The 24875-nt window shown below is 36.8% G+C and overlaps 1 protein-coding gene across 17 annotated transcripts in view; it reads left to right on the top strand.

Annotated features, from left to right (window-relative positions):
• Positions 1-24875, top strand: part of LOC123873238 (spectrin beta chain) — a 73024-nt gene that overhangs the window by 17189 nt on the left and 30960 nt on the right. For 15 of the 17 annotated variants that reach the window (XM_045918004.1, XM_045918000.1, XM_045918003.1 and 12 more), the window contains exons 2-12: positions 15424-15597; positions 19232-19383; positions 19953-20126; positions 20740-21028; positions 21642-21813; positions 22140-22268; positions 22733-22945; positions 23251-23448; positions 23868-23997; positions 24294-24443; positions 24673-24812. In XM_045918004.1, coding sequence (XP_045773960.1) covers positions 15462-15597; positions 19232-19383; positions 19953-20126; positions 20740-21028; positions 21642-21813; positions 22140-22268; positions 22733-22945; positions 23251-23448; positions 23868-23997; positions 24294-24443; positions 24673-24812 — 1883 coding nt within the window. In that variant the 5' untranslated portion in view covers positions 15424-15461. Of the gene's footprint in view, positions 1-14225; positions 14297-15423; positions 15598-17401; positions 17537-19231; positions 19384-19952; positions 20127-20739; positions 21029-21641; positions 21814-22139; positions 22269-22732; positions 22946-23250; positions 23449-23867; positions 23998-24293; positions 24444-24672; positions 24813-24875 lie in introns of those variants that run through there. The other 2 variants (XM_045917990.1, XM_045917992.1) reach the window with 2 other exon arrangements.

The following is a 24875-nucleotide window of genomic DNA, read 5'->3' as shown; positions in this document are numbered from 1 at the left end:
TTCAAATAAATAATTATGTATCATCTTGACAGCTTGACATTTGTCTATTGACATAATATTATGAACCTAACGGTTATCTAACCTTCTTTTCTACAAGAAAACTAGAAAAGAGCTGATAACTCTTAAACGGCTGAACCAATTTTTTTAGATTATAGCTAAGAACACTCTCGATCAAGCCACCTTTCAAACAAAAAAAACTAAATTAAAATCGGTTCATTCGTTTAGGCGCTACGATGCCACAGACAGATACACAGATACACAGATACACAGACACACAGATACACACGTCTAACTTATAACACCCCTCTTTTTGGGTCGGGGGTTAAAAAGAAAAGTCCTAATTTACTCATCAACGCCCAGCCCAAATCCTTGGATTTAGGAAGCTAAATACTGAGAGGTTAGCTTTACTAAACAGACAAGGAATAAGACCTGATTTTTCAAATTCCCACGGGAGCGAAACTGCAGGTGGCGGTCGCTAATTTCAATTGAATATGTATAGTAGGTATAGGTACTAAATTTCTGCAGTCATTAAAAAATATTCTAAAGAGAATTTCGCGAGATTAGGTGCAATTTATATTCGCCAGCTCAATTTTCCTCTGCCGGATTGCTCAGACAAACGATACATTGGTGTTGTGAGCGTTTCAACGTAATGCATGTGTCTCGCGATAAAACCGGTCAGACGCTACAACGCCGGCCTTCGCCACATTGCGGACAGCCGACGCCCGGTGACGTCACCGCGCTTATGTCATATCATTATCATCTCATCAGCTATTATGCCACTGTGCCAAATAGACCTGTGAATACAATCCTAACTACACTAACTACTCCTTATGTTACTTAAAAGCTATGATAGTCTAGGGTCAAGACGTCGGGTTTTCCGGGGTTCGATCCTGCGCAAACCTTCACTTTTCAGAGTTATGTGCTGTATTGGAAGTTTTTGATCACCCGGACTTTTTAATTCATCATGATCAACCCAATTCCGCCCCACTATTGAGTACGGGTCTCCTCTCAGAATGAGAAGGGTTTAGGCCATAGCCTGCCACGCTGGCCCGATGCGGATTGGCAGACCTCACACACCTTTGGAGAACTCTCAAGCATGCAGGTTTCCTCACGATGTTTTCCTTCACCGTCAAAGCAAGTGATATTTTATTGCTAAAAACGCGCATGACTGAAAAGTTAGTGGTGCGTGCCCGGGATCGGACCCCCGACCTCCGATTAGGAGGCGGGGACGTTCTAACGACTTGGCTATCACAGCTTTTTTAATTCAACTGGAAAACATTTCGAAGAACGTTAATTTCTTATTTTAAACCATAAGCTGCTTATTATTGCGTAAATGAAATTATTGTTTACGTAAAAAAAGAACTTAAATCTTACGCAGCATTTCGACAAATCAATTCCTTGTCAGTATTGTAGTTAACTGAAATTAACAGTTATCTAGAAATACGCTCTTTTCACACATTCACGCTCGAATTGGGAGCACGATTTTCTTGGAAGTGCAGATGATTCGTTCCGCACGAGTGTCTGTTAGAGAATCAACATGAAAATATAGAAGCGACACCGTTGTGGCATGGGAATTGAAGTATAATACGTAAGACGTTAGATTCATGATGATTTCTTCAACCAAGATGGAAAAATCGTTCCAAAGCTGAATTCAAAAACGTTGTGGCATTGGGGTTTGAAATATAAAACCTAAAGACGTTAGATTGATAAAATTATTCCTTTAAACAAGATGAACAAATCATTCTAAAGCTGTATTATAAAACCTTTAGCAATTTGCAACCCCTAATCACGCCTTGTCTATCAATAAAGTGTACGATCAATAAAAGAATCATATAATATTGTAGTTGGGGCATTGCGCAAATATGTTGTACGTACGTTTATGTCAAGGTCAGCAAGCAAGTGAGCATTTGTTTAAATTGCAATATCTTAGTAAATATCCTTGCCTTTAAATGCGAAAGTTGAGGAACAAGTACTTAATAATACATCTATGCAAGTTCAAAGATTGAGAAAAAAGTATTAAAATCTTAGCCTAGACACAGAGTTTATGATGAGGTCATCAATGAACTAAGACACCAAATTGCGTATTGCACTTGCTCTAACAAAAATTTTATCCTTGTCCTTTAATTCGGCACATGAGGAACAAGTTAACAAATTGTAAGCGCCTACTAAAGCTGCCAAGGTAACTGGATAGTTACTCGTGCGTAGCAACTAATGAAACTCATCCTGTAGACAAACCAAGTAGAGTTCAGTGCCGACGCCCACGCGCGATCTCATTGACTTCTAATTCACCCGTACGGTATGAGAAGTCAGATGCTGCAACCATGAATAATGACGACTGTTCTATTTGAATGGATGACGGACTCGCTCATTGAAAAATTCATATCATGTCCTTACTCAGTGACGTATTGTTCATAGGTTTCTGTGGTAAATAAAATGTGCTGTGTAAGTTTTTCAGAACAAACAGGCGATTGGTCAGTTTGTGACCATACAAATTGGCCAATTTTCCGCACTGTGAGTTGACAGATAAATTCCAATCGTCCTTGTTCTATCCAGCAATGGCCAATATTTCGGTGCTCATAAAATTTTATTATGAACCAGTATGAACCCTGGTTATAATTTTATGAACACCGTAATTTTGTCAAAAAATTGAAACGTTTAGTCGCTAAATATATAGTACCGAGTACGTAACTATAAGATAATATAAAGACTACTGATGATATAAATGCCCTTGAAAACTTGAATAAAGCATATTTTGAATTCTAATATGATGCTAATTACGCTGCAGTAACCATAAACGATGTGAGCACTCATTGGCCTCGTTGCGTACTTGTACAAACACAACATCGAGAGCGCATGAACCTACACAAATTTAAAAATAAAAGCGCCGGGGTTATTCGTGAAAATCATGTACCGAAATAAATTGTCGGGAAAATATAGCGATATATCCGTTCGATAAGTGACGGTAGATTGTATTGTCACACGATTGATGCAGGGGGAGTTCGGGAGGCTCCCTTTAGGTTGGGAGTGGGGAAGCCACGCTAAAATTTTGCGGCATAGAATCTATACTGTGTATTTACGAATACCTACTAATTCGTCACGATCTAGTTATAATTAACTAAATACATAGGGTATCCGAGATTTCTCGAAAGCTTCTCGTCTTAATTGATGAATATTTTCATCGTGATCAGTAAAAGACAAGTTTTATGTTCCGGACGTAATTCCGTTTTCTGATTAAGGACGATATGTGTTTATACGATCTATTTTCATGACCCGTTCCATTTGCTTTTGAGTACATTAGGTTTGATTTAAGGTTAGAGATTTTGCTGTTTACTTTTGTATCTTAAGAACCTTGCTGTTCGTTACATTGTGCTTGACTGTAAATTTTGACTGTAGTTAGCGTTAATCAATCTCAATTTGTGTGCGACTGGTCGTGATTTCTCAAATCACGACATTCTTGATAATATTGATATTTCTCACAGTTTTCGTGCAAGGTGCAGTCTATGCCCTGTATTGGCTTTTCTAGTTTACGCTACATGAAGTTCGGTTTGAACTTTTAAGGAACGATGGTCAATGCCACTTTCACACCTCACTAACACATTTCTTGTCTTTACTTACCCGGTACGTGTGGCCAATGTTCGAAAGAGACGGAATAGTTTACTGTAGCCAGGCAAGGCTTAGGGCGCGGTCTATATTTGGGTTAATGGATACGTCCGCGCACCGCAACCAGCATAGGAAGTACCTGTTTGTTCGTCCGCTAATTCGTTCCAACATCTCCTCGGCCAGATTGTTTAGACCTTTGCTGTTTATGAATTAAAATGTCCCCTTATCTTATCGGAAATATCATAGTAGACTGGCACACTACATGACATACATACAGAGAGCACTTTAATGTTATCATTATCTCTCAGTGCTATAAGCTTTTTAATGTACTAGTCGTTCGGAATTTCATAAAAAAAAGTTATTTTCGTAAGCACCCTGTAACACCTATAGGTATAGTGTTACAATTCTAAGTGGCCCTTAGGCTTTGCAACAATAAGGTGCCAGCTTTCACCGTCCTGAACTATGTTTTGCTTACTGCTGACCGCGAGATCGTTCATTAATTTTATAGTTCATTTCCTTTATACTTCGTTTTCCCAGCGATATTTAGGCGTCGTCGTCTTCAAGAATCTAATATTGTTCTTTCATAAAACCAGTTTTGTGTTTTTATCAAATACGTTTTCTATCAGTAATATTGCCTTTATAAAATGATACATTGTCAGTATTCGGTACCGAAATAGTACTGAATAGATCGTTTAGTTAATTTTGAAATATAATTGTCTGTATAAAAAATGTAAATTTCATGAAGAGAGAATCGCTAAATTGAAGTAGATGTTCACTCGTGAGATAATGGTACTATATTTAGCGGTTGCTGATGTCAACAGTTCGTTGGATGTTGGAAATCGTGCGGACTCACTTCATTTAATCACCTTCCTTCGCGAAATCTTTACCTATTATCGTGGGAATATTATTTTTGTGAAGAATGTTGCCAAACACCACCGCTTGCATTAATTTGACTTTAAAATTACTTTGCGTGGAGACTTGTTAAGTGTTAAATATTGCGAAGTCTTTGTTAATGGATAATAACTCTTTCCCAAAACATGAATAAGCTTTGCTGTGAATTTTCGAAGATAGTTTTCATAGGCAAGTTGGCATAAAGAATCTACTTAATAGTAGTTAAAATATACTCTCTATAAGCACCTAAATGATCACAACAGCAAACAATTTCATAATCAGTGCAAAGATATTTTCGAAACAGGAAGAACGTATTTAAACATAGTTTGAATGAAGTCCAATTTTATAGCTTAGGTTTAATATTATAGCTTTGAATGAAATTCAATTTTATAGCTTAGTATACATGATTTTTATTTATCTAAAACCCCTGTACCCAGCACTGGTGATGAGTTTATGACTGACGTTGCACATTATCTTTCGACGCCAGCTAGTATAATGGCCTAAGGTTGATTACAAAAACAAACAAAACAAAGATTGGAGTGTGGTTAAAATGCAGACACGGTTAGGCTGTTAGTGGCAGGCACGCGGTGTACTGTGACGAACCGTAAATAACTAGGTTCTGCATCCGCAGGAACAGTTAACCGAGGGTAGTCCATAAAATATACTCTACTCCATGTTGATAAGGACTGCAATGTGTACATTCTCACCTTTAATGAGAGATACTTGTGATTAAAATCGCATTGCTTCCTGCGGTTTTGAATGGAACGGGACCGCATGCATATAAAATTATACATAGTAATGACGCGTCATTGTTTTCCGTGATGGCTCGTAAGCACACGTATGACTATAACATGTCTATATGGTTTTTGACTCATTCATGTTTTGTGTGGGTGTCTATTTGTTTGTCATGTGTATTATTGCCAACTATAAGATTTATAGATATATTTTATAGATATAGTTCAGATGTCTGTCATCAAGATGTCTCTCCTTCAAAAATCTTCAGTGCTTGACGGCATTAAGTCTTCGTGGCGCGTGGAAGTGTCTACAAGAGACCTATTAATTGTCCAGTAGTTGACGTCTATCTCTTGATGATGATGGAATTTCGAATTGTAATTTCGAAGAATTTCATTGACAGCATCATCGTTTGTTTAATTTTTTATAACTTGCAGTAAAAGATTTATAGGTGATATTTTTCTTTAGTTTCTTAATAATTTGTCTAGATTGGAGATATTGTTTTCCAAAACTACAATATTATGTATTTCATGATTAGGCTTTGGGTAACATTGTTTTTCTCAGTCTATGTCTCGGCCCATTATTCAACTACTGACTACAACACGAAATAACGGGTCTTTTAACTTTTATACTATTTAGGTACGTAACTGAAAATCAAATCTGAGATAGGTATCAGATCTGTTTTCACTAAAAAACTGAGTTAAGTAAATGGTCTGTCTCCTATGGTCTTGCAAGGACAAAATCGAAAAATGGAGATTTTTTTTCTAGTACATTTAGTTTAATTGGCCAGAAAAGATTTTTTATAAAGTAAAAAGTACCTATGTTACGATAGCAATAATAAATTTAAAAAAAAAATGTTTACGTACGTATATCGTATAGATTCTTAAAAGTAAAATAGGTCGTTATAAATAGAACTATAAACTAATACCACTGGCGTCATTTGAGCTATTTTGGAATACAGGAAATCTTGATTTCATCAATTGTTATGGTTAACGCATCGATGACTCATTCTTTTGGGTATTTCCAGATTTCTTAGTCCTAGTATATTCCGTCTTCAGGATAGCTGCTCCTTGTATATTAACACATATCATATTATGTCTATTAAGACTTACAGTTTCTGCACAAAACAATTTTTAACTGACCTCGGCAATAGGGTATAGATGGGATAGGATGAAATTATGATTGATTACGTTTTTTAGATGTATTTGGTGAAAGATCTAAATCACCATAGGATTATTTTATTTGCATCAATTGTTATTGACAGTGATGATACATATACATTTGCTAAACATAACTGAACTTGATATATCCACGGTAGAAGCAGGATTTCCGTTTTCCTAACCGGAATGCACAGGAGACCGTACTGTGGTCAAATATACGATTTTCAACTTTATCTTGTATCAGTTAGCGGTGAAAATTGGTTCTTGAGCCGTTGTTACGATTAGAAGGCTCCATATATTAAGTCCCCTCGTGGTTCGTGATGGCGATAGCATGACGTCTAGTCGTTTAGTGAACGGGGAAAGCATGAGGGAAGAACCGTGAAGAAAATAACGTTAAAACTTCTCACGTTTGCAAACGGTAAACGGCGCCTTTTGCCAATGTACTTGTTTAATCTTTATCATATTCGTAACTCGTTCGATACATTAGGAACAAAACAAAGAATTAAGCAATGGATTTATAATTTAAGAAAATAGATAAACCCGTATCACATAGTTAAACACAATAAATAGAAAAGGAAACCTGTAGAAGATAGAGAAAGGGTACGAATTATTAACTCTTTGGGTTTCTTTCTAAACTCTACCTGCAGAAGAAAGAGGGAGGGTAGGAATAATTGACTCTTTGAGTTTCTTTCTGAACCCTATCCGTAGAAGATACGAAGGAAGTGAGAATTTTAACCTACCTCTAGAAGACGGGAGGGTAGGAATGATTACTCTTTGAGTATCTGTCTAAACGCAACCTGTAAAAGATAGAGTAAGGGTAGAAATCATTGACTCTGAGTATCTTTCTAAATTTTAGTATAGAAGATAGAAGGAAGGTGAAAATTATTGACTGTTTTCCTAAACCCTGTGCAAGTTATCTGTCACTATTCCAGTGATATCTGCTTTTACTTAGAAATCGATCTGTAATCTGTATGATGTTAGAAACAGTGAAAAGTGAAAATACTATAAGTACCTATTCTTTATCTATCGCCCTAGATCACGCTAGTTTTTAGTGTGCAGACTGCAGATATATTGCGATTTCGAATAGGACGCTATTAACAGCTTCATTGCCTTGAGACATGTGAATAAGCGTTGGATGGTGTGCATATTATATAAAAAATCTCTACAGGGTCACTGGTAAAACATCACGATTTTGCTAAGGAGTTGTAAGAGTGTTTTATCTTCGGGTGTTATTGTTGTTTTGGGCGTATCTAATATATTACTCAAATTCGTGATTTTGTGAAAAACATGTAAAGCCCATAACATGGCAGATACTCAAAAATGGTCGAAAAAGATTTTAGGGGCCAGTAGATAGCATCTGACCTTGCTTATAACCCCTTAGTTTCACTAGTAATATATAACCCATGTTGACCTCGAAAAGATAATCGTCTTTTTTATTGTGAAACAACTCGTTTAATACATACATACAGTTTTGAAGTAAGACAGTATTTTTTTATTGATTATTTAGTATAAGTTAGGTATAAAATAGTTCACCTAAAACAGTGATTTTCTTCATGGTTCGCCATTCAATCTTCTTGCTATGAATGGAAACGTGGAAACTAAAAAGTGAAGAGTAGAATTCTGCTTATGAATGCAATAAACTAGTTAGTTGGAAGACCGGAACCAACGTGTAAAACCGGGACAATATGTCAGTAGTGTCATATTGTCCCGGTTTTAGACTGGAAATCCCGGTCAAACTGGAATAGGTATATGGTGGTCGATTCTTGTTGTCGCCTTGAATCGTCAATACGGTAAAGTGCACTTTCACATAAAATAGGGAAGGCGGGGAACAAATTATCCACATTCGCTTCATTTTCTATGAATTAAAACTATGTAAATATTGAATTCTCGTAATAATTAAAGCTCGCAATTCAACAAAACTCCACATCTTTAGTTTTACAATTCCTCGTTACTAAATTTTCGCTGGTTTTGTATAAAATTATTGGCTAACATCAATTTTGTCTGAATTATGGTCCCGTTTTCTTGGAAGATTTATATCTTAGTTTAAGAAAATGTCTATCATAACTTGCAACCGTCTAAAGGCAGCATTATTTATGTATTTCGAAATAAAAGAAACGTACCTATGTACGTAATAGTTATCAAGGTTCAGTAGGTCAACATTGCCTCTACTAATTACCAAGATGTAAAAGTTTGTTTATTCGTTGGTAACATCACTCAAAGCCACTCAACCAATTTTTATCTTGACTTTCGTTGTTCTAAAGTTATCAGATTTAAATACTGCCTTAAGATTAATTAAAACCGGCCCAACAGGTTGCAATTGGCTCGAATTTCGTAAAAATGAGGCCAACGCGACCGTACCGAACTCGTTCTATTTCTTGGACCCGTGGGGTTTGCCCAAAATTCTTTTAAACGGGTGCCCACATCAGCGTCTTCAAGATCTTGTCTCTATGTTAACAGCTTACTCAGTAGGTAACCCTAGGAAGTTTTTTTTTCAAAGATTACTAGCCATGTTAATCATGACTTATATTCCCCTTTCCCCTCCAACTAAGTCTAAACCGTGTGTTAGAAATGGGTACGACAATTTAAAAAAAAGAATATTAGCATGTTAATCATGACTTACATTCCCCTTTCCCATCCAACTAAGCGTAAAGGTGCCCACGCACTTGAACTAAACTGCAGCTGAACTGCGCATCGCGTCAGCGCCCCGCACGATATTCTCTCCAGCTGCGACGCGCGTACGTCATTGCCGCGTGGCGCGGCTGGAGAGAATATCGTGCGAGGCGCTGACGCGACGCGCAGTTCAGCTGCAGTTCAGTTCGAGTGCGTGGGCACCTTAAAGCTTATGCTAGGAATAGGTACGACATAAGTGGGTGGGTTTTGAATCGCCGACCTTTCGGAATTCAGTCCGCTCCATAACCGTTGAGCTATTGAGTTTACAGAAGCCTTCAAATTAAAAAAAAAGTAGTTTTACAATGAAGTTACGTCAAGTTTCCTTCACTTTGCTACGTAGTACCTATATCAGTCGAAGTTATTTCAAATGGCCGCGGGGCACTGCCAGCTAATGTATGGTGGGCTTTAATAGTAGTCCATGGTGTGCCGACGCCATGTCTGCCTCCACAGGTCAACGACCCCACCCGCTTGTCTATTGAACACGCTCTCTTTGTCCCGTACATTTGTTCCTTGAAACGGAGACAAATTAAGACGCATTAATTCTGCCTATTGACATTACTTATGAGTGATTGTTATGTGACTCGTTGTAGGTCATAAAAGAGCTACTTCTAATAAACGAGGAGTGGTTATATTGGTCAATTTAGGCACATAGGCAATAGTCGTGATAGCGACGTGGTTGAGACGTCCGCCTCCCTTTCGGGCCTCTAACTTTTTGGAGTATGTGCGTTTTTAACCCCCGACCCAAAAAGAGGGGTGTTATAAGTTTGACGTGTGTATCTGTGTATCTGTCTGTGGCATCGTAGCTCCTAAAGTAATGAACCGATTTTAAATTAGTTTTTTTTGTTAGAAATGTGGCTTGATCGAGAGTGTTCTTAGCTATAATCCAAGAAAATCGGTTCAGCCATTTGAAAGTTATCGCTCTTTTCTAGTTACTGTAATCTTCACTTGTCGGGGGTGTTATAAATTTTTAATTTACAGTTGTAAGCAATTAAACATCACTTGCTTTAACGATGAAGAAAGACATCTTGGGAAACTTGCATGCCTGATAGTTCTCCACAATGTTCTCAAAGTGTGTGTGAAGTCTGCCCATCTGTACCTTGTTGGACAGCGTGGTAGACTATGACCCAAACTCTTCTCATCTGAAGATGATGATGATGATCTCATGATGATGATGAAAATATACGTTATACTTAGTCCTTCATTTGGATTGGTACCTACTTTTCTTTCGGCACTTTCGACAGTATAATTGATGTTAGATTAGTTGAGTAGGTAGATACACCACATTTCTAAATGCAGTAGCTAACTTAAAAACAAAGTTTTGATGCAATACAAGATTTTATCTGTATCTAGTCGATGGCCAATGACTAATAAATTATGTATTATGTAAAATAAATATTGTTATCCTTGAGTTGTATTTAACGAATGAGTCATTTGAAATGATGATGGCTTTTTGTACGGATTTGTGTTATTAAATAGAATTTAGACAATCGAAACTGATGGCCAAAATTCTACTATGATAGGAAAAGAAAAAAGATGTTCAGAATCGTTGACGAAAGAACTGATGCCATAGAAGTAACTAAAGATATTCCTAAATGAGTCATTTTGGATGATGTCCATAATTTTATTATATTGATTGATTCACACAACACCTTCATTAGATATAAATAGAAATTAATAAACCTTGTGCAATAGTAAAAGGAAATAAAAATATCAATAATAGCTTTAGCGTTAAGCGTATCTACTGAAAAGTGCTACTATTGAGTTTCTCGCCTATTTATCTATTTATTTAACTAATTAAGTAAGTGTTATAAGAGTAGGAAATAAAATAACCTACATAATAAGAGAAATTAACGACTTTACAAATAAGAAAAATCTTAATTTTCAGCGTAGAGCTCCCATACCATTAACACAAAGGGTCCCAAGCCCAACCCTCGAGGAATATGAAGCAGAGAGTTAAAAAGTTCGCCTTTTTAGTTAAAATGGCTTTTTCTGATAAAATTCTCATAATCGAGTTACATCAAGTCATATTAAAGTTATTGAATTCATATGAAACAGCTGATGTTAGGTATTATAATATTAACATGAGAAATCTTTGTGTGTCCACTGATTTCTCACGAGATAATTGCGTATAATTGTCCATTGTTTTACTTTATTTTATTTTGACAAAAAATTGCGAAAGGTGACTAACTTGAAAAATATATTTTTTGCTATAGCATTTATACATATAGAGTTGGGTAGGTCATTTTAGGTATTTATGCTGTGTATTAGTTATTCAAGTATGTATTTTGTTCTTAAGGTCAATAGAATACGTACTTCAAAGTATAATCATGATGCTACTTATAGTGATATTTGACTGAATGCAGCTAATTCCACTTTAGTCTAAAGTTCACTGTTCACAGTTAATAAATAAGCTGAAAAATTATCTTTCCACGTTTTATAATCTGTACTGTATAGCAGAATGTCTAGTCAGAGTATCCAGTATATTTGTATTGCCATGGCGACCTTCCGACACTAATTTAGGCTATTGTGACGTAAGGTTATAGTGGTTATAGAGCACAATGCTGACTAGAGTCTAGACACGGCTCGGTGTGGTAACCAAAATAATTGTAATGATACCATGAAAAAGATACTCGTAAATCATAAAATTGTCAGAAAATAAAATGTTAATAGTCCACATAATATTAATACTACTAGTTAATACTAAGTACAGTCATAGCCTATAGATAGGTATTATTCGGATTTTGTTTAGAAATTGACTTAATTATTTAAGACCTACTCAAATTAATTTTGTCATTAGCTCATTAGTTATTATTTTAACTCTTTGATTTTGTATTTCATCGACTATAGTAAGACATTTGACTGGAGAGAGAAATAAACTTTTAGTTCTTTACTTATTACAAAAATTTTACCTGGTTACCAAAGTTTTAAAAATTGTTGGTTTGCCAAACTTATTTGAAAGTTCACCAAACATTCGCTAAACCCAGAACATTCGCTCTATCTCGATTCCTGAACAGGTATGTGGCTTGAAGATTTACCATACCAACTTTCGTACAATTCGCCCGAACCAAATGAGCCTCAATAGCTCATCCGGTAAAGGAGTGGACTGAAAACCGAAAGGTCGACGGTTCAAACCCCGCCCGTTGCACTATTGTCGTACCTACTCCTAGCACAAGCCTGACGCTTAGTTGGAGAGGAAAGGGGAATATTAGTTATTTAACATGGCTAATATTCTTTTTAAAAAAAAAAAATTTAAAAAAATGCCGCTAATCATTCATTAGCGGCTAATGGAGCCACACCGAAAAAGATATCGCCTAAACTCTGACCTGTAAGGTCAAGGCTTTCGTTTGTACCGGGTGTTAAAAAAATTTAATAAAAATAATAAATGATAAATGAAAGAATGAAAAATGACAGAAGCACACGGTAGCGTTTAATAAAATAATACAAAACGGTACAGTTAAATTACCGCGGCTAGTCCAATGGTAGGTACACAAATTTGTAGGGTCGTGGTGTACGTCGATTTCGGCAAAAATTCCTTAAAATAATAATATAAATACAGTATAACATGTAACGCTTCGTTACACGTTGCCCATGGGGTTTGTATGTAGTAACTTTTATGTCCTTGAGTAAATAAATGGAGAATTCTGTGGGGACATATTTTGTTTAGAATGTCATAGTTTTTTTAGATTAATTAAAAGTTAATTAATCTATTATTATTTACATTGGTAAAGTATACAGGTTTTACGTTACACGTGTCTAATATAACTTGGCCCAATTTAAAGGAACTAAACGTAATTATTCACTTTTTCTCTTTGAATGTAGAGAATTTGTGCTTTTAGTTAATCATCCCAAGTGTTATACGATATTCAATGATATTATTTCCAACTTATTTGAGTACAAGAATCTGTAACATACTTTCAAACTTCTCTTTAGTGTGTTGTATTAAAACGACATCGACACCTTCGATTCGATTCGATTCGACGACATCGACTCGAAATGTTGAACAAAACAGAAGGGAAGCTAGCTTTTCATTAGATATTCTTTTTTCCAAACACCCTCGATTGCCTGACCGATTTACTAAAACCGATCGAACAGAAAGACCAACGGTCTACAGGATTTTACACCTCACATAACAGTTGGGACTTGGAACCCTCTTTGCAAGCCCATTGTTAAACGCTTCGATTACTGAACGAACAAAAGCGACTAATTTCAAAACTCAATTAAAACATTTTGCACGTATGAGCTCAAGCGTCGAGGGGCCGGCTATTGAGGACAGTTAGCAGGCTTGGATCAATTAACTGAGCCTCTCGAAATGAATTCACTGTTTTAAGGGCTTGTATATGTATCTACCAATGATGTAATGTGCGATAGGATTTTAAAAATATACTAATGGATATGAGGAAAAAGAAATCTACTAACTAAACTGTCTACAGGCACAATACTAACTATTACTACAGACTATACTTACTAAGGATTAGCGTAGGTATTCTTTAAGATTACAAGTAAAGAATAAAGAACATAAAAGTACGAAGATTGAATAAAGGTCTCAACATAGCAACACAATAGCAAATATTACCTACTTTAGCTCATATCCAAGGTAAAAGTATAAGCCTGCAGAAGGCTACCTGACCGAAGAAAACGTCTTGTGATAGACCCTATAATGCCAACCATACAACTGATTCAGTTTAATTTTTAACTTCCGACCCAAAGAGTTATAAGTTTGACGTGTGTATCTGTGTATCTGTCTGTGGCATCGTAGCTCCTTAACTAATGAACCGATTTTAATTTAGTTTTTTTTATTTGAAAGGTGATCGAGAGGGTTCTTATAGAGAGATAATACAATAAAAAGAGTATTAGATTCCTGTACTGCTGAACCTTTTCCTGTAATTTTTTATCTCAACTGCTGAGCAAAAACCTTATCCAAATATCACTTTACTACTAACTTAACTATGGTATTATAAAATAGCGCAAACTCGTTAATCTTTTCCAAAGTCTTTTTATTTAGCCTGCCCAAGAAACTCGACTGATTAAGAGTGCTGTGTCGATTAATAGGTAGTGCTCCAGACTACGCGTTATCTAATCTAATCAGCGGCTGACGTCATCGAAAACATAATAATAATATTCGCTATGAAATTGAAACCGGGCGCACTGTAACTTGTAAGTTGTAACAACAATATGCATTACGTATACGAAAATAAAATTGTGTGTGCACATTTTTGAAAGGTGACCCGGCCGGCTTTAGTAAAGTAAGCCTTTGTTTTAAGTATTTGTATGTAATATGGTCGAATACCGTCGTAATATTCAAGATTCAAGGTGAAGCGTGTTTTGTAATCAATTTTTGTTAACGTGACTCGGGCATAGTTTGAAATATCAAGGTTTTGTTAATGGTTTCGTTTGAGTAATCTTAAGTGCATTTTTGGACGATAGATAAAGGGTATTCTTGGTATTGCCTGATGATTTAATTGTTGTACCACTTATACTTGATACACTCTTGTTTGTCCTCCTGCATGAGAGCTTAGCAAGTTTCCACTTTTTCTTCAGCCCATCATGACACAGACTTACCCGTAGATGCTCAAAATTGTAAAATGACAGGTCCAAAAGAATGTTTTGAAAGTGGAATACTTTGTGGAACCACCACTTGACCCAAGCGTATTCCCCAGTGCTTTCCTTACTATTATGTGCTATTATTGTATACGTAATTCCGTTCTTATTTGAATATTAACCAATCCAACTAAATGAAATTACGTAGACACGTTTTAGAAACAATATTCTGTAGATGTGGTTTCCAGTGTAGTTCCAAAGCTACACTCAGCTCTTTGAGCCTGTAGGTATAGCTTTAGAAACATTTATTTGCATAGCGTTACAACTTACAGGTTAATTTTCGTTGCTTTAGAGTTCAGATTGTTCTTTTGAATATTATTTCGTACATTTTTGTATGGGAGAGTTGCTTGAAAATGGTGACACGCGGAATGACAAGAGATATCATTTCTATTACTTATTTATTTATTTTATTTATCATGTACCAAAATTGGAGTTACAAAGTAATAATAAATTAAGTTACATTGGAAATGCGTTCCCTGTTTTTAACCCCCGATCCAAAAAGAGGGGTGTTATAAGTTTGACGTGTGTATCTCTGTATCTGTCTGTGACATCGTAGCTCCTAAACAAATTAACCGATTTTAATTTAGTTTTTTGTTTGAAAGGTGGCTTGATCGAGAGTCTTCTTAGCTATAATCCAAGAAAATCGGTTCAGCCGTTTGAAAGTTATCAGCTCTTTCTAGTTACTGTAACCTTCACTTGTCGGGGGTGTTATAAATTTTTAATTTACACTTGTAGAGTTCTGTGTTTAAAACGTTTTAATCTTTGTTCACAGACATTTGAGCGTGGCGCGGTGAGGTGCCGTAGGTCGCGATGACGACTGACATCTCGGTGTCCCGCTGGGACCCCAGCATCGGCCACGGCCAAGAGATCATCGATGACTTCGAGTACGACGGCGGAAACTCGTCGTCAAGGCTTTTCGAACGATCGCGCATCAAAGCGCTTGCAGGTTAGCACACCTTTATTTTTTTTTTGTTTCAGATGCAATTGATTGCGATTTGCGAGTTGCGACCTCAACTAATTGGTAAATGACCGTGCAGTCTTAGATACCTTTGACCTCTCTAGGTTTCCAATCACGAGGGCGTCGTTTTGTTTTCTTTATGGAAGGTTGCGGTCTTGTTTCGATTTTGATTCGGTAGAGTAGGTTTTGGTTTATTTCATTAACTTAGTAAGTATCTCTGCTTTAGGCTCATGTAGAATTCAGAAGAATTTTAAAAGCTGTACTGGTTAGGGCTCCAAAGTTATGCTAATTGCTAAAAATTTGACGGTCATTATTTCGTAAATGGTAATTTTTCCAAAAGCTGTCTAAGAACTCCCACAATGATTAAAATACCTATTCAACGAGGTTTCACTAGAGGGGGTAGTTTTTTTTTCGCTCTCGCTTTTCATAGTTTATTTTTTTCAAAATTCAAATATGCCTCTAAGCAGCAGAGACAGCTTTTCATAACTGTTAAATTTCAATTTTACAGGTGTTACAGTTTATTTTTAAAATGCCTGTGACACAGACAGACATCATCTGGCTTTACCCGATACCCGATAGAGTATTGATTTACCTTACAAATACCTCAAAGTGATGGCAAGAAGAAAATAACTGTTTTGTTCAATAGTCAATATAAGAAGTGTCGTTATCTTAGGCCAGGCACTCAGCCAGTCTAGATCTTTGCCGAGATATTGGCGCGCTATACTAATTTTACTGTGACCGGTCGTGAACCTCTAGATTCAATGATTGGTATTCGGAACTTGCTTTCGCAGCAGTACTTGAAGATTTAACAAAAGTAACCATCTACAGCACTATAGTTTTGTGTTATGTATTATTAAACTAACATTTTCTTCGATTATCTACTTCAGAAAATGAAAACCATAGTAGAGAAATTATTACAAGACGTCATAATGTTTCAGATGTTCCTTAAGTTTTTAACCGACTTCAAAAAAGGAGGAGGTTTTCAATTCGTCGGAATCTTTTTTTTTGTCTATTGTATTGTCTGTAAACTTAGTGCAGTTTTCATAATCATTCACTAATTGTGAAAATACTATAACTTATGGTTAAATATGTGTAACAGTTACCTTATCCGTGGCGATAAATTCCAGCCGATATCGGCGATAATGCAGTCGGAGCAATGTAGGCAGATGATAATACTGTAGTACGAATAGTATGACGAGTTTATTGTACCCTATAATTATCACTGAAGACTGTGACATAAATAAATCACAGCAATTTAAATTATGTCACTATTTCAGAAGAACTCGGTAATGATAATGAGGAAAACATAACCTTGCAAAGTGTAATGTTAACTAAAATTAGTTATATTACACACATGTGCTTATCGTGGCTTTGCATTGCCACCGTTTCCTTTTTCCCCCACAAATAAAGGTATTGCAAACTATTGGCTACTTTGTCAATTTAATAACCCATGCATTGCGTCGGGTACAAATATCCTAAATCTAAATAATACACTTTATCAACGGTGCTAAGAGATATCTGATATGACCGTGGAGTGTATTCAGTATCGTTATCCGACTGGATTCAATGAAATGTTCGTGAATTACTTGGATATCTTCAAAATATTTTACCGTTCGAATAAGTCCGCGTCAGTAAGTCGAATAGTATCAAATCAAAGCGAGGAAAAACATGAAGTTTAATATAACATAGTTCATTAAACCAGACCAAGTGCTGTCGACATCTGGAGCGTGCGTATCGAATATCCTTGTCCAGTGAGCAGTTGAATTTTGTCGCTCTAATTCTTCCTATTCTTTCGTCCAACGTCGTCAGTCAATCGGTGCTGGTGATATGACATCGACGGAGTGCTACGATCTGATCAAACGGGGCGTTGACATAGAAGTGCCGGGCTTAGAGGCTTATTATGACAAAGTTGTGTGCGAGCTTAGAGGTTGGTAAACGTGTGCTGTGCTTCCTTTACGTTTTAAGTAAAGTAACTCGTACGTTAACCTTGTCCAACGTCCACGTGAAGATGTGTGTTCAGTTCAGTGATATGTGCTAACATCAGTGGAAGTTCTGACAATGTAAAATAGTATGTGAATCCCAAATACTTGAGTGAAAAGATTATGGTGAATGATGTGACGATATAACTACCCATATTATAAATGCGAAAATGTGTGTTTTTGGTCTGTCCTTCAATCATGTCACAACGGAGCAGCGGATGACTCTTTTCTTTTTTGCGTGGTTATTAGCTCGATCTGGAGAGTGACACAGGCACACCTTTTATCCCGGAAAATCAAACAGTTCCCATGGGATTTTTAAAAACCGCAACTTACGAGTACGTGGACGAAGATGCGGGCAACATCTAGTGACAAAACAACTTTATGTTCTTTCGTGTTGTTGATGAGACGATAGATTTCATTTGATTTCTTGAAGATCATACCTAGTTTATTCTCATACGGGAAGTTAGATACGAACTGTGACACTATTTATCCCTTTGGCAAGTCCTTTTCTATTTGCGTCGCGTCACTACTGGTAACTAGATCTTAACAATTTACTCTGTGGGAGAGTCACCACTGAAATGTATTTACCAACTGCCAACACGATTAGTGGAAATGAAAACTGCCTTCTTTACCTGCCCCATATGAGAATTCCGTGCAACTTTCCCAAATCAGAAGTATTGGTGCAATTTGGTATAGCCTCGATTTCCGCTCTAAAGCGCACCGGGTAATTCGATCTCCATCTCGCGTTACTCATATTATTTTCCGAAACCTACACCAAGTTGTCGTGAGTGACTGCAATGGCTTTGCCCGCAGCGGACGGCCGGGGCCGAAGGGCTAGGGCTCCGCGCTCGAGACCCCACTGGCGGTTAATGTGTTAACAATCATTTTCTTCATAGCCTGTACTGTACTTGCAATGATATATTATCATGTTTATTTCTATTTCGCTGGCGAAGGTCTTGTGGTTTTCATTAGTTCTGCTGTTTGCCGGTTAACTGTTTGTTGTTTCATTGTTCTCTTAGCTACAGTGGTTCTTGGAATTTGGAAGCTACTGTTTTGTTATCGCGTTACGCTTATTATTGTCTTTTACTTGAGTGTGTTTTATATTATAATAATTATTAATAATGTATGTCGGTTCATTCATAAAAAAAATTAATGACAGTTAATTATTATTATTATCGTTCGGTTTATAGATATTTATTTTTCAAAATTATCAAAATGCTCACTTAAACTGGGATTTTATATACATTTTAATACTTACACAGAAGACTCCATTATATATTTCTAATTTTTAATTTATAATACCTAAACTATACTTACCTATTATAATTTAAACTAATCAAAAGTAAATAATTATTATGATAAATATTATTATATAAGGACTTCAAAATACTGTCAACAACATATCTTATAACTTTAACCCTTACATTGCGTAATATTTTAAGAGTCTTTGATATTATTAAACATTAGAATTTGTTATAAAGCAATGCTTGCGCAGATTCGTGATGAAAACCAGTGTATTGAATTTACCACCCAGAACTGACTGATCTTAGATGATTTAATACAGCCCGTAAAAAAACTCACTATTTTAGTTTTACAATTGAATTATATTATACATTACTTTAATTCAACAATATTCCTTACAGACGAACGAGAGAGTGTACAAAAGAAAACTTTTCAAAAATGGGTGAATTCTCACCTGGTGCGTGTGGGGTGCCGCATCAGCGACCTGTACGTGGACATGAGAGACGGCAAAATGCTCATCAAACTGCTAGAAGTACTCTCCGGAGAGAGATTGGTGAGTGCTCGTATAAGCTACAAGTACCTACATAAGATAGTAGAGTCCAGAACACTAATGGTTTTGCAGTCAGTTTTGTAAGACATTACTATAGTGATTGAAGTTACATGTCAAAAATATCTTTATAAAACTCTGTTTTATCAACCCATATATATGTAAAAAGAATTGCCTGACTGACTGACTGATCTATCAAGAATTAAGAAACAGTTTTAAAATTTCTAACCCTAATGGAGGGAATAGGGGATAAAAGCTTGTATGCAAGTCTGTCACTTTTAAGTTACATCCATAAAAATTGGTTTCTTTCGCTCAATAATAAAGAAGTGTTTTAGCATTTTTGAAAATTTTACACCAATAAGTGGTTCTCAAAGGTGGGTCATCTATTCATACATAACTCATGAAGTCATGAGTGCAGGAATTACTGTTGCAGAACGGACTATAATATTATTTATCTATAGATCTCTAGGGGATATTTTATGCGTGGTTTTACCGAATTACTTAACTTTATTAAATAATACCTAATAATAATAACGTTCCACACAAAATTAAAGGTTTATTTAATGTTTTTTTAGCCCCGGCCAACAAAAGGCAAGATGCGTATCCATTGTCTCGAGAACGTGGATAAGGCTTTGCAGTTCTTGCGTGAACAACGCGTGCATCTTGAAAACATGGGCTCCCACGACATTGTCGATGGAAACGCCAGACTTAACCTGGGTCTGATATGGACCATCATACTTCGATTCCAGGTTTGAAACTGTTACTTATATCTTCGACTCCTAATTTTTGAACTAGCGTGGTAGTATGAAGGAAAAAATCCATTCATCTTGGCTTTCCCTTTTCCCCTCCAACTAACCCTAAAGCTTGCGCTAGGAGTATGTACGACAATAGTGCAATGAGTGAGGTTTGAACTGTCGACCTTTTGGAATTCAGTCCACTCCTTAACCATTGAGCTATTGAGGCTTAGGGTGTGAACTTTTTGTGAACTCTAAGATTGTATTTATCTAAGAGTACCTAATCTACATACTAAGTTATCTTTTCGTTCGACTTTGCCAAAAATCTGCAACTTTTTTATTTATCATGAAATCTTAAATTCCACTAAATTTCAGCTTTATGGTTACTTAATCAGACCTTTAAATCTGACCATTGAATTACAAGCAGTAAAAACACTAATTCGAGGCTTGAAATAAATGATTCAACATGCATTAAATTATTACATTAAATTTTTTAAGTAAAGAAACTAAAAATATTGTCAACTCCACCAGTCTTTCGAATTTCTTTTTCCTTAAGCTCATACATGTGTTCATTCAATCATGACCATCCACCCTCCATCAATGTGTTCATCATATTGTTCGTTGACAGATCCAAGACATCACAATCGAAGAAACTGACAATAAAGAGACCAAGTCAGCTAAGGATGCTCTGCTATTGTGGTGTCAAATGAAGACAGCCGGCTACAACAACGTGAATGTTCGCAACTTCACCACTTCCTGGCGTGACGGGTTGGCCTTTAATGCCATCATTCACAAGCACAGACCTGATCTCATACAGTTTGAGAAGCTGCACAGAAGCAATCATATCCAGAATCTGAATAATGCCTTCAATGTCGCTGAGGACAAACTCGGGCTTACCAAGCTTTTGGATGCTGAAGGTAATGTTCATTTCAGATTCATTTTGGTGGATTTTAGAGAGTTTCTTGCTAGTGGTTCTCAGTAGGAAGGATATTCCAAACCTTACTGGTTCTGAATACTCTTCCTACTAGGATTGAATTCATTTGACTATTTGGAAATCATTTTGTGAAAGTTTATTTTGACAAAGAGCTCTTCTATTCTTTTCAAGGAACAAATTCTTGAGAATTGCCTAGTTTACAAATTGACATAGAGTTTATCTAAGTTTGGTTTCCATAAAAATCAATATTTCGTCTTTGTTGGGTTTATTTTTCATATATTGCATTCATTTATTAAAAAGAGGAACATATTTCTTAAAACAATGTCAAGTTTTGACATTTTGTAAAAGTTTAATTAAATGATAAGCTTTACTATTCTTTACAAGGAAATAAGTTCTTGGGCAATGGCTAATCTGAGAATGCGCAATAAAAATTATCTAATTTATTTGGATCTTATTAATGTCAATATCTTATTGTATATACTGGGTTTATTTTTCACATGTGTATTAATTAATTAATTAAGTATATGTGGTTAAATTTTTCAACATGTCCATTGTTCAATATTTCAGCTACTTAAAAGTATAATATTCTTTTACAGATATCGCTGTGGAACACCCAGACGAGAAGTCAATCATCACGTACGTGGTAACGTACTACCACTACTTTAGTAAGATGAAGCAGGAAACTGTACAGGGCAAGAGGATCGGCAAGGTGGTTGGCATCGCTATGGAAAACGAGAAGATGATGAACGAATATGAAACGCTCACCAGGTAACTTTGAACTTAATCGAACGTTTAGTCGCACTGCTAAGTAAAATACAGTCAAAGGCCGTAAGTCGTTTAGCACCTTAATGATCATGCACATGCATATGCATAACCGTATAAACACACCACACATGGGTGTGGTGTGTTTATAGAAAAAACCGGCCAAGTGCGAGTCAGACTCGCGCACTGAGGGTTCCGTACTTGGGTATTTTTTCCAACATTTTGCACGATTAATCATTTTTCAATTCGATTCGATTTTAGCGATTTTCATGGGATTGAAGTTCCTTGATTATAAAAAGAATCCCTGTTTTTAAAAAATGTTTTATTTCTAGCGATCTCCTGCAATGGATCGAGCATACAATTGAAGCCCTGGGTGACAGAACATTCGCGAACTCTCTGGAAGGAGTACGCCAACAGCTCATACAATTTGCAAACTATCGTACTGTTGAAAAACCTCCCAAGTAAGAATTATTTATATATTCTAATCTGTTTTGGACAAGTTGTCTTCATTTATTCGAACATGGTATCAAAACACTGGTACGTATTACAGATAATTCCTGAAATATATGGTGAAATGTCGGATGGCTGTCTAGAACGCAAATTAAATTACTAGAATTTATAATTTTTATGATAGTGTTTTTACCTACACTTCAAAAAATTATTTAGGAATTCCTAGAACTTTGAAACAACCCTTGCATATTGATATTACTCAGTAAATCAGGATTTTTCAAAAATTAATAATGAAAAATAATGAGTTATAATATAAACAAGTGCTGGCACAAGATAGTTGTGTATCTTTTATACAATTTTAATACTGTTTTGAGATAAAATGACAGAACGTAATATGGTTTCAAAATTATGTAGGTAATTCTGAATAAAGTCCAGGTTTGTCATTAACAATAAATAACGTTGCATTTTCATCTAGGTTCGTCGAAAAAGGCAACCTAGAAGTCCTACTGTTCACACTGCAGTCGCGCATGCGCGCGGCCAACCAGAAGCCCTACACGCCGCGCGAGGGCCGCATGATCCATGACATCAACCGCGCCTGGGAGCGCCTGGAGAAGGCTGAGCACGAACGCGAACTTGCTCTGAGGGAGGAACTTATCCGTCAAGAGAAGTTGGAACAGCTTGCTGCTAGGTAAGTTCTTATACTTTCCACTAAAATAATTTATTTGCAGATCTGCCGCTGCTTTTGCCCATGTGGAATTTAAAAAATTAGGATTGAATTTCCAAAAATTCTCAAACTTGTATGTATATAATGTATTTTTTTAATTTTTAACTGGTAGTCCAAATACCAATTTTCATGGATACACCTTGAAAAATGACGCACTTTCGTACAAACTCACCCTCTATTCATTGTGAATCAAGTATATCTTCACTTTTATTCCAAAATCCAAATAGGTACCAACTTTTACCTTTTTTTATGTAATCTATTATTTACAGATTCAACCGCAAAGCGCAAATGCGTGAAACGTGGCTGTCCGAGAACCAGCGGCTAGTGAGCCAGGACAACTTCGGCTTCGACCTGGCAGCCGTAGAGGCGGCGGCTAAGAAACATGAGGCGATTGAAACTGACATCTTTGCCTATGAAGAGAGAGTGCAGGCCGTGGTTGCTGTTTGTTCCGAGCTGCAGGCTGAACGGTGAGTGATTGTTACTTACATATCTACTGCCGGGCCTTTTGTCTAGCATACAACTACATAAGGTTGAAGACCTAATCAGGCCGCTTTTCGTCACTATCTTTAGGTCGGTGCCTACTGTAGAACAGGTTCGTCACTCACAACTGAAGTCTGTTTGTCATAGACTTTGTAAATGCTCGTTGGAAGGCATTATACATTTTGTCTGCACTCTGCAGAAGTTCAGAATGTCCCGAGATCGGACTTACGTTATGTTCGCAGAAGTGAGTGAGACAGAAAGTTATATCAACCACCTTAAGAGGGTAGTGGGAAGTGTGGTGGCGCGCTCTTGGGAAGGCCTATGTCCAGCCGTGGACGCAAACAGGCTGATCGATTGATTGATTAAATCGACCGAAATTTTTGTAACTTGTTTTTGTTTGTCGTAGTTACCATGACATCGAGCGCGTGTGTGCGCGGCGCGACAATGTGTTGCGGCTGTGGGCCTACCTGCTGGAGCTGCTGCGCGCGCGCCGCGCGCGGCTCGAGCTGTCGCTGCACCTGCAACAGAACTTCCAGGTATCATACAATTGTGTTTTAAAGAAAAACTAGAAGATGACCGTGACTTCATCCGCATATCAAAAACAATTCAGGCTTAAAGACAATGTTAATCAATTTTCAAAAATAATTTAGAAACTTTTTTGTGGAATAAAAAGTAGCGTGTCTGTCTCCAGGATGCAAACTGTCCCTGTATCTTTTAGGAGTTTCGATCAAGAAGTACGTGTTTTAGAATTTTTTAAATTCTGTGAAGGTGGCTCAGCTAGTAGAGCATATTCTTATTGATCCTTTAATGACTGATTTTGTTTTTCATTTAGGAAATGCTATACATCCTGGACTCTATGGAAGAGATCAAGATGCGTCTGCTAACAGATGACTACGGCAAACATCTGATGGGCGTAGAAGACCTTCTGCAGAAACACGCATTAGTTGAAGCCGATATCAACGTGCTAGGAGAAAGAGTCAAGGTAAAGCTTTTTTCCTACCATGAAATTCCTTCACTGTTCTACCACAGAACAGTGAGAAACCGTGAAATTTGGCACCTTTGTGTTGTCAACATCCAATCTACGAAACGTTTTTCCTCAACATTTCTAACACGAAGTTGAAGAGAGTCAAGAGTTGCAAAAATCTGGTATGCCGTTTCAGGAGCAAGCCTATGATGGTGATGTGTTTTAATATCAATTTGTTTTTCTGCAGGTGGTAGTGGGCCACTCGCAGAGATTCTTGGAGCAAGAAGAGGGCGGCTACCGGCCTTGCGACCCCGCCATCACCGTGGAACGCATTCAGCAACTCGAGAACGCGTATGCTGAGCTGGTGCATCTTGCTGTGGAGCGCAGGTAAACCTTTCAGACTCACTACTGCGTCGTATCCCTCATTGCTGAAAGTCGTGACCTTTCTAT

This window comes from Maniola jurtina, chromosome 16 (genome assembly GCF_905333055.1).
Source record: "Maniola jurtina chromosome 16, ilManJurt1.1, whole genome shotgun sequence".
NCBI lineage: Eukaryota > Metazoa > Arthropoda > Insecta > Lepidoptera > Nymphalidae > Maniola > Maniola jurtina.
This window is presented reverse-complemented; position numbering and strand designations above follow the sequence as displayed.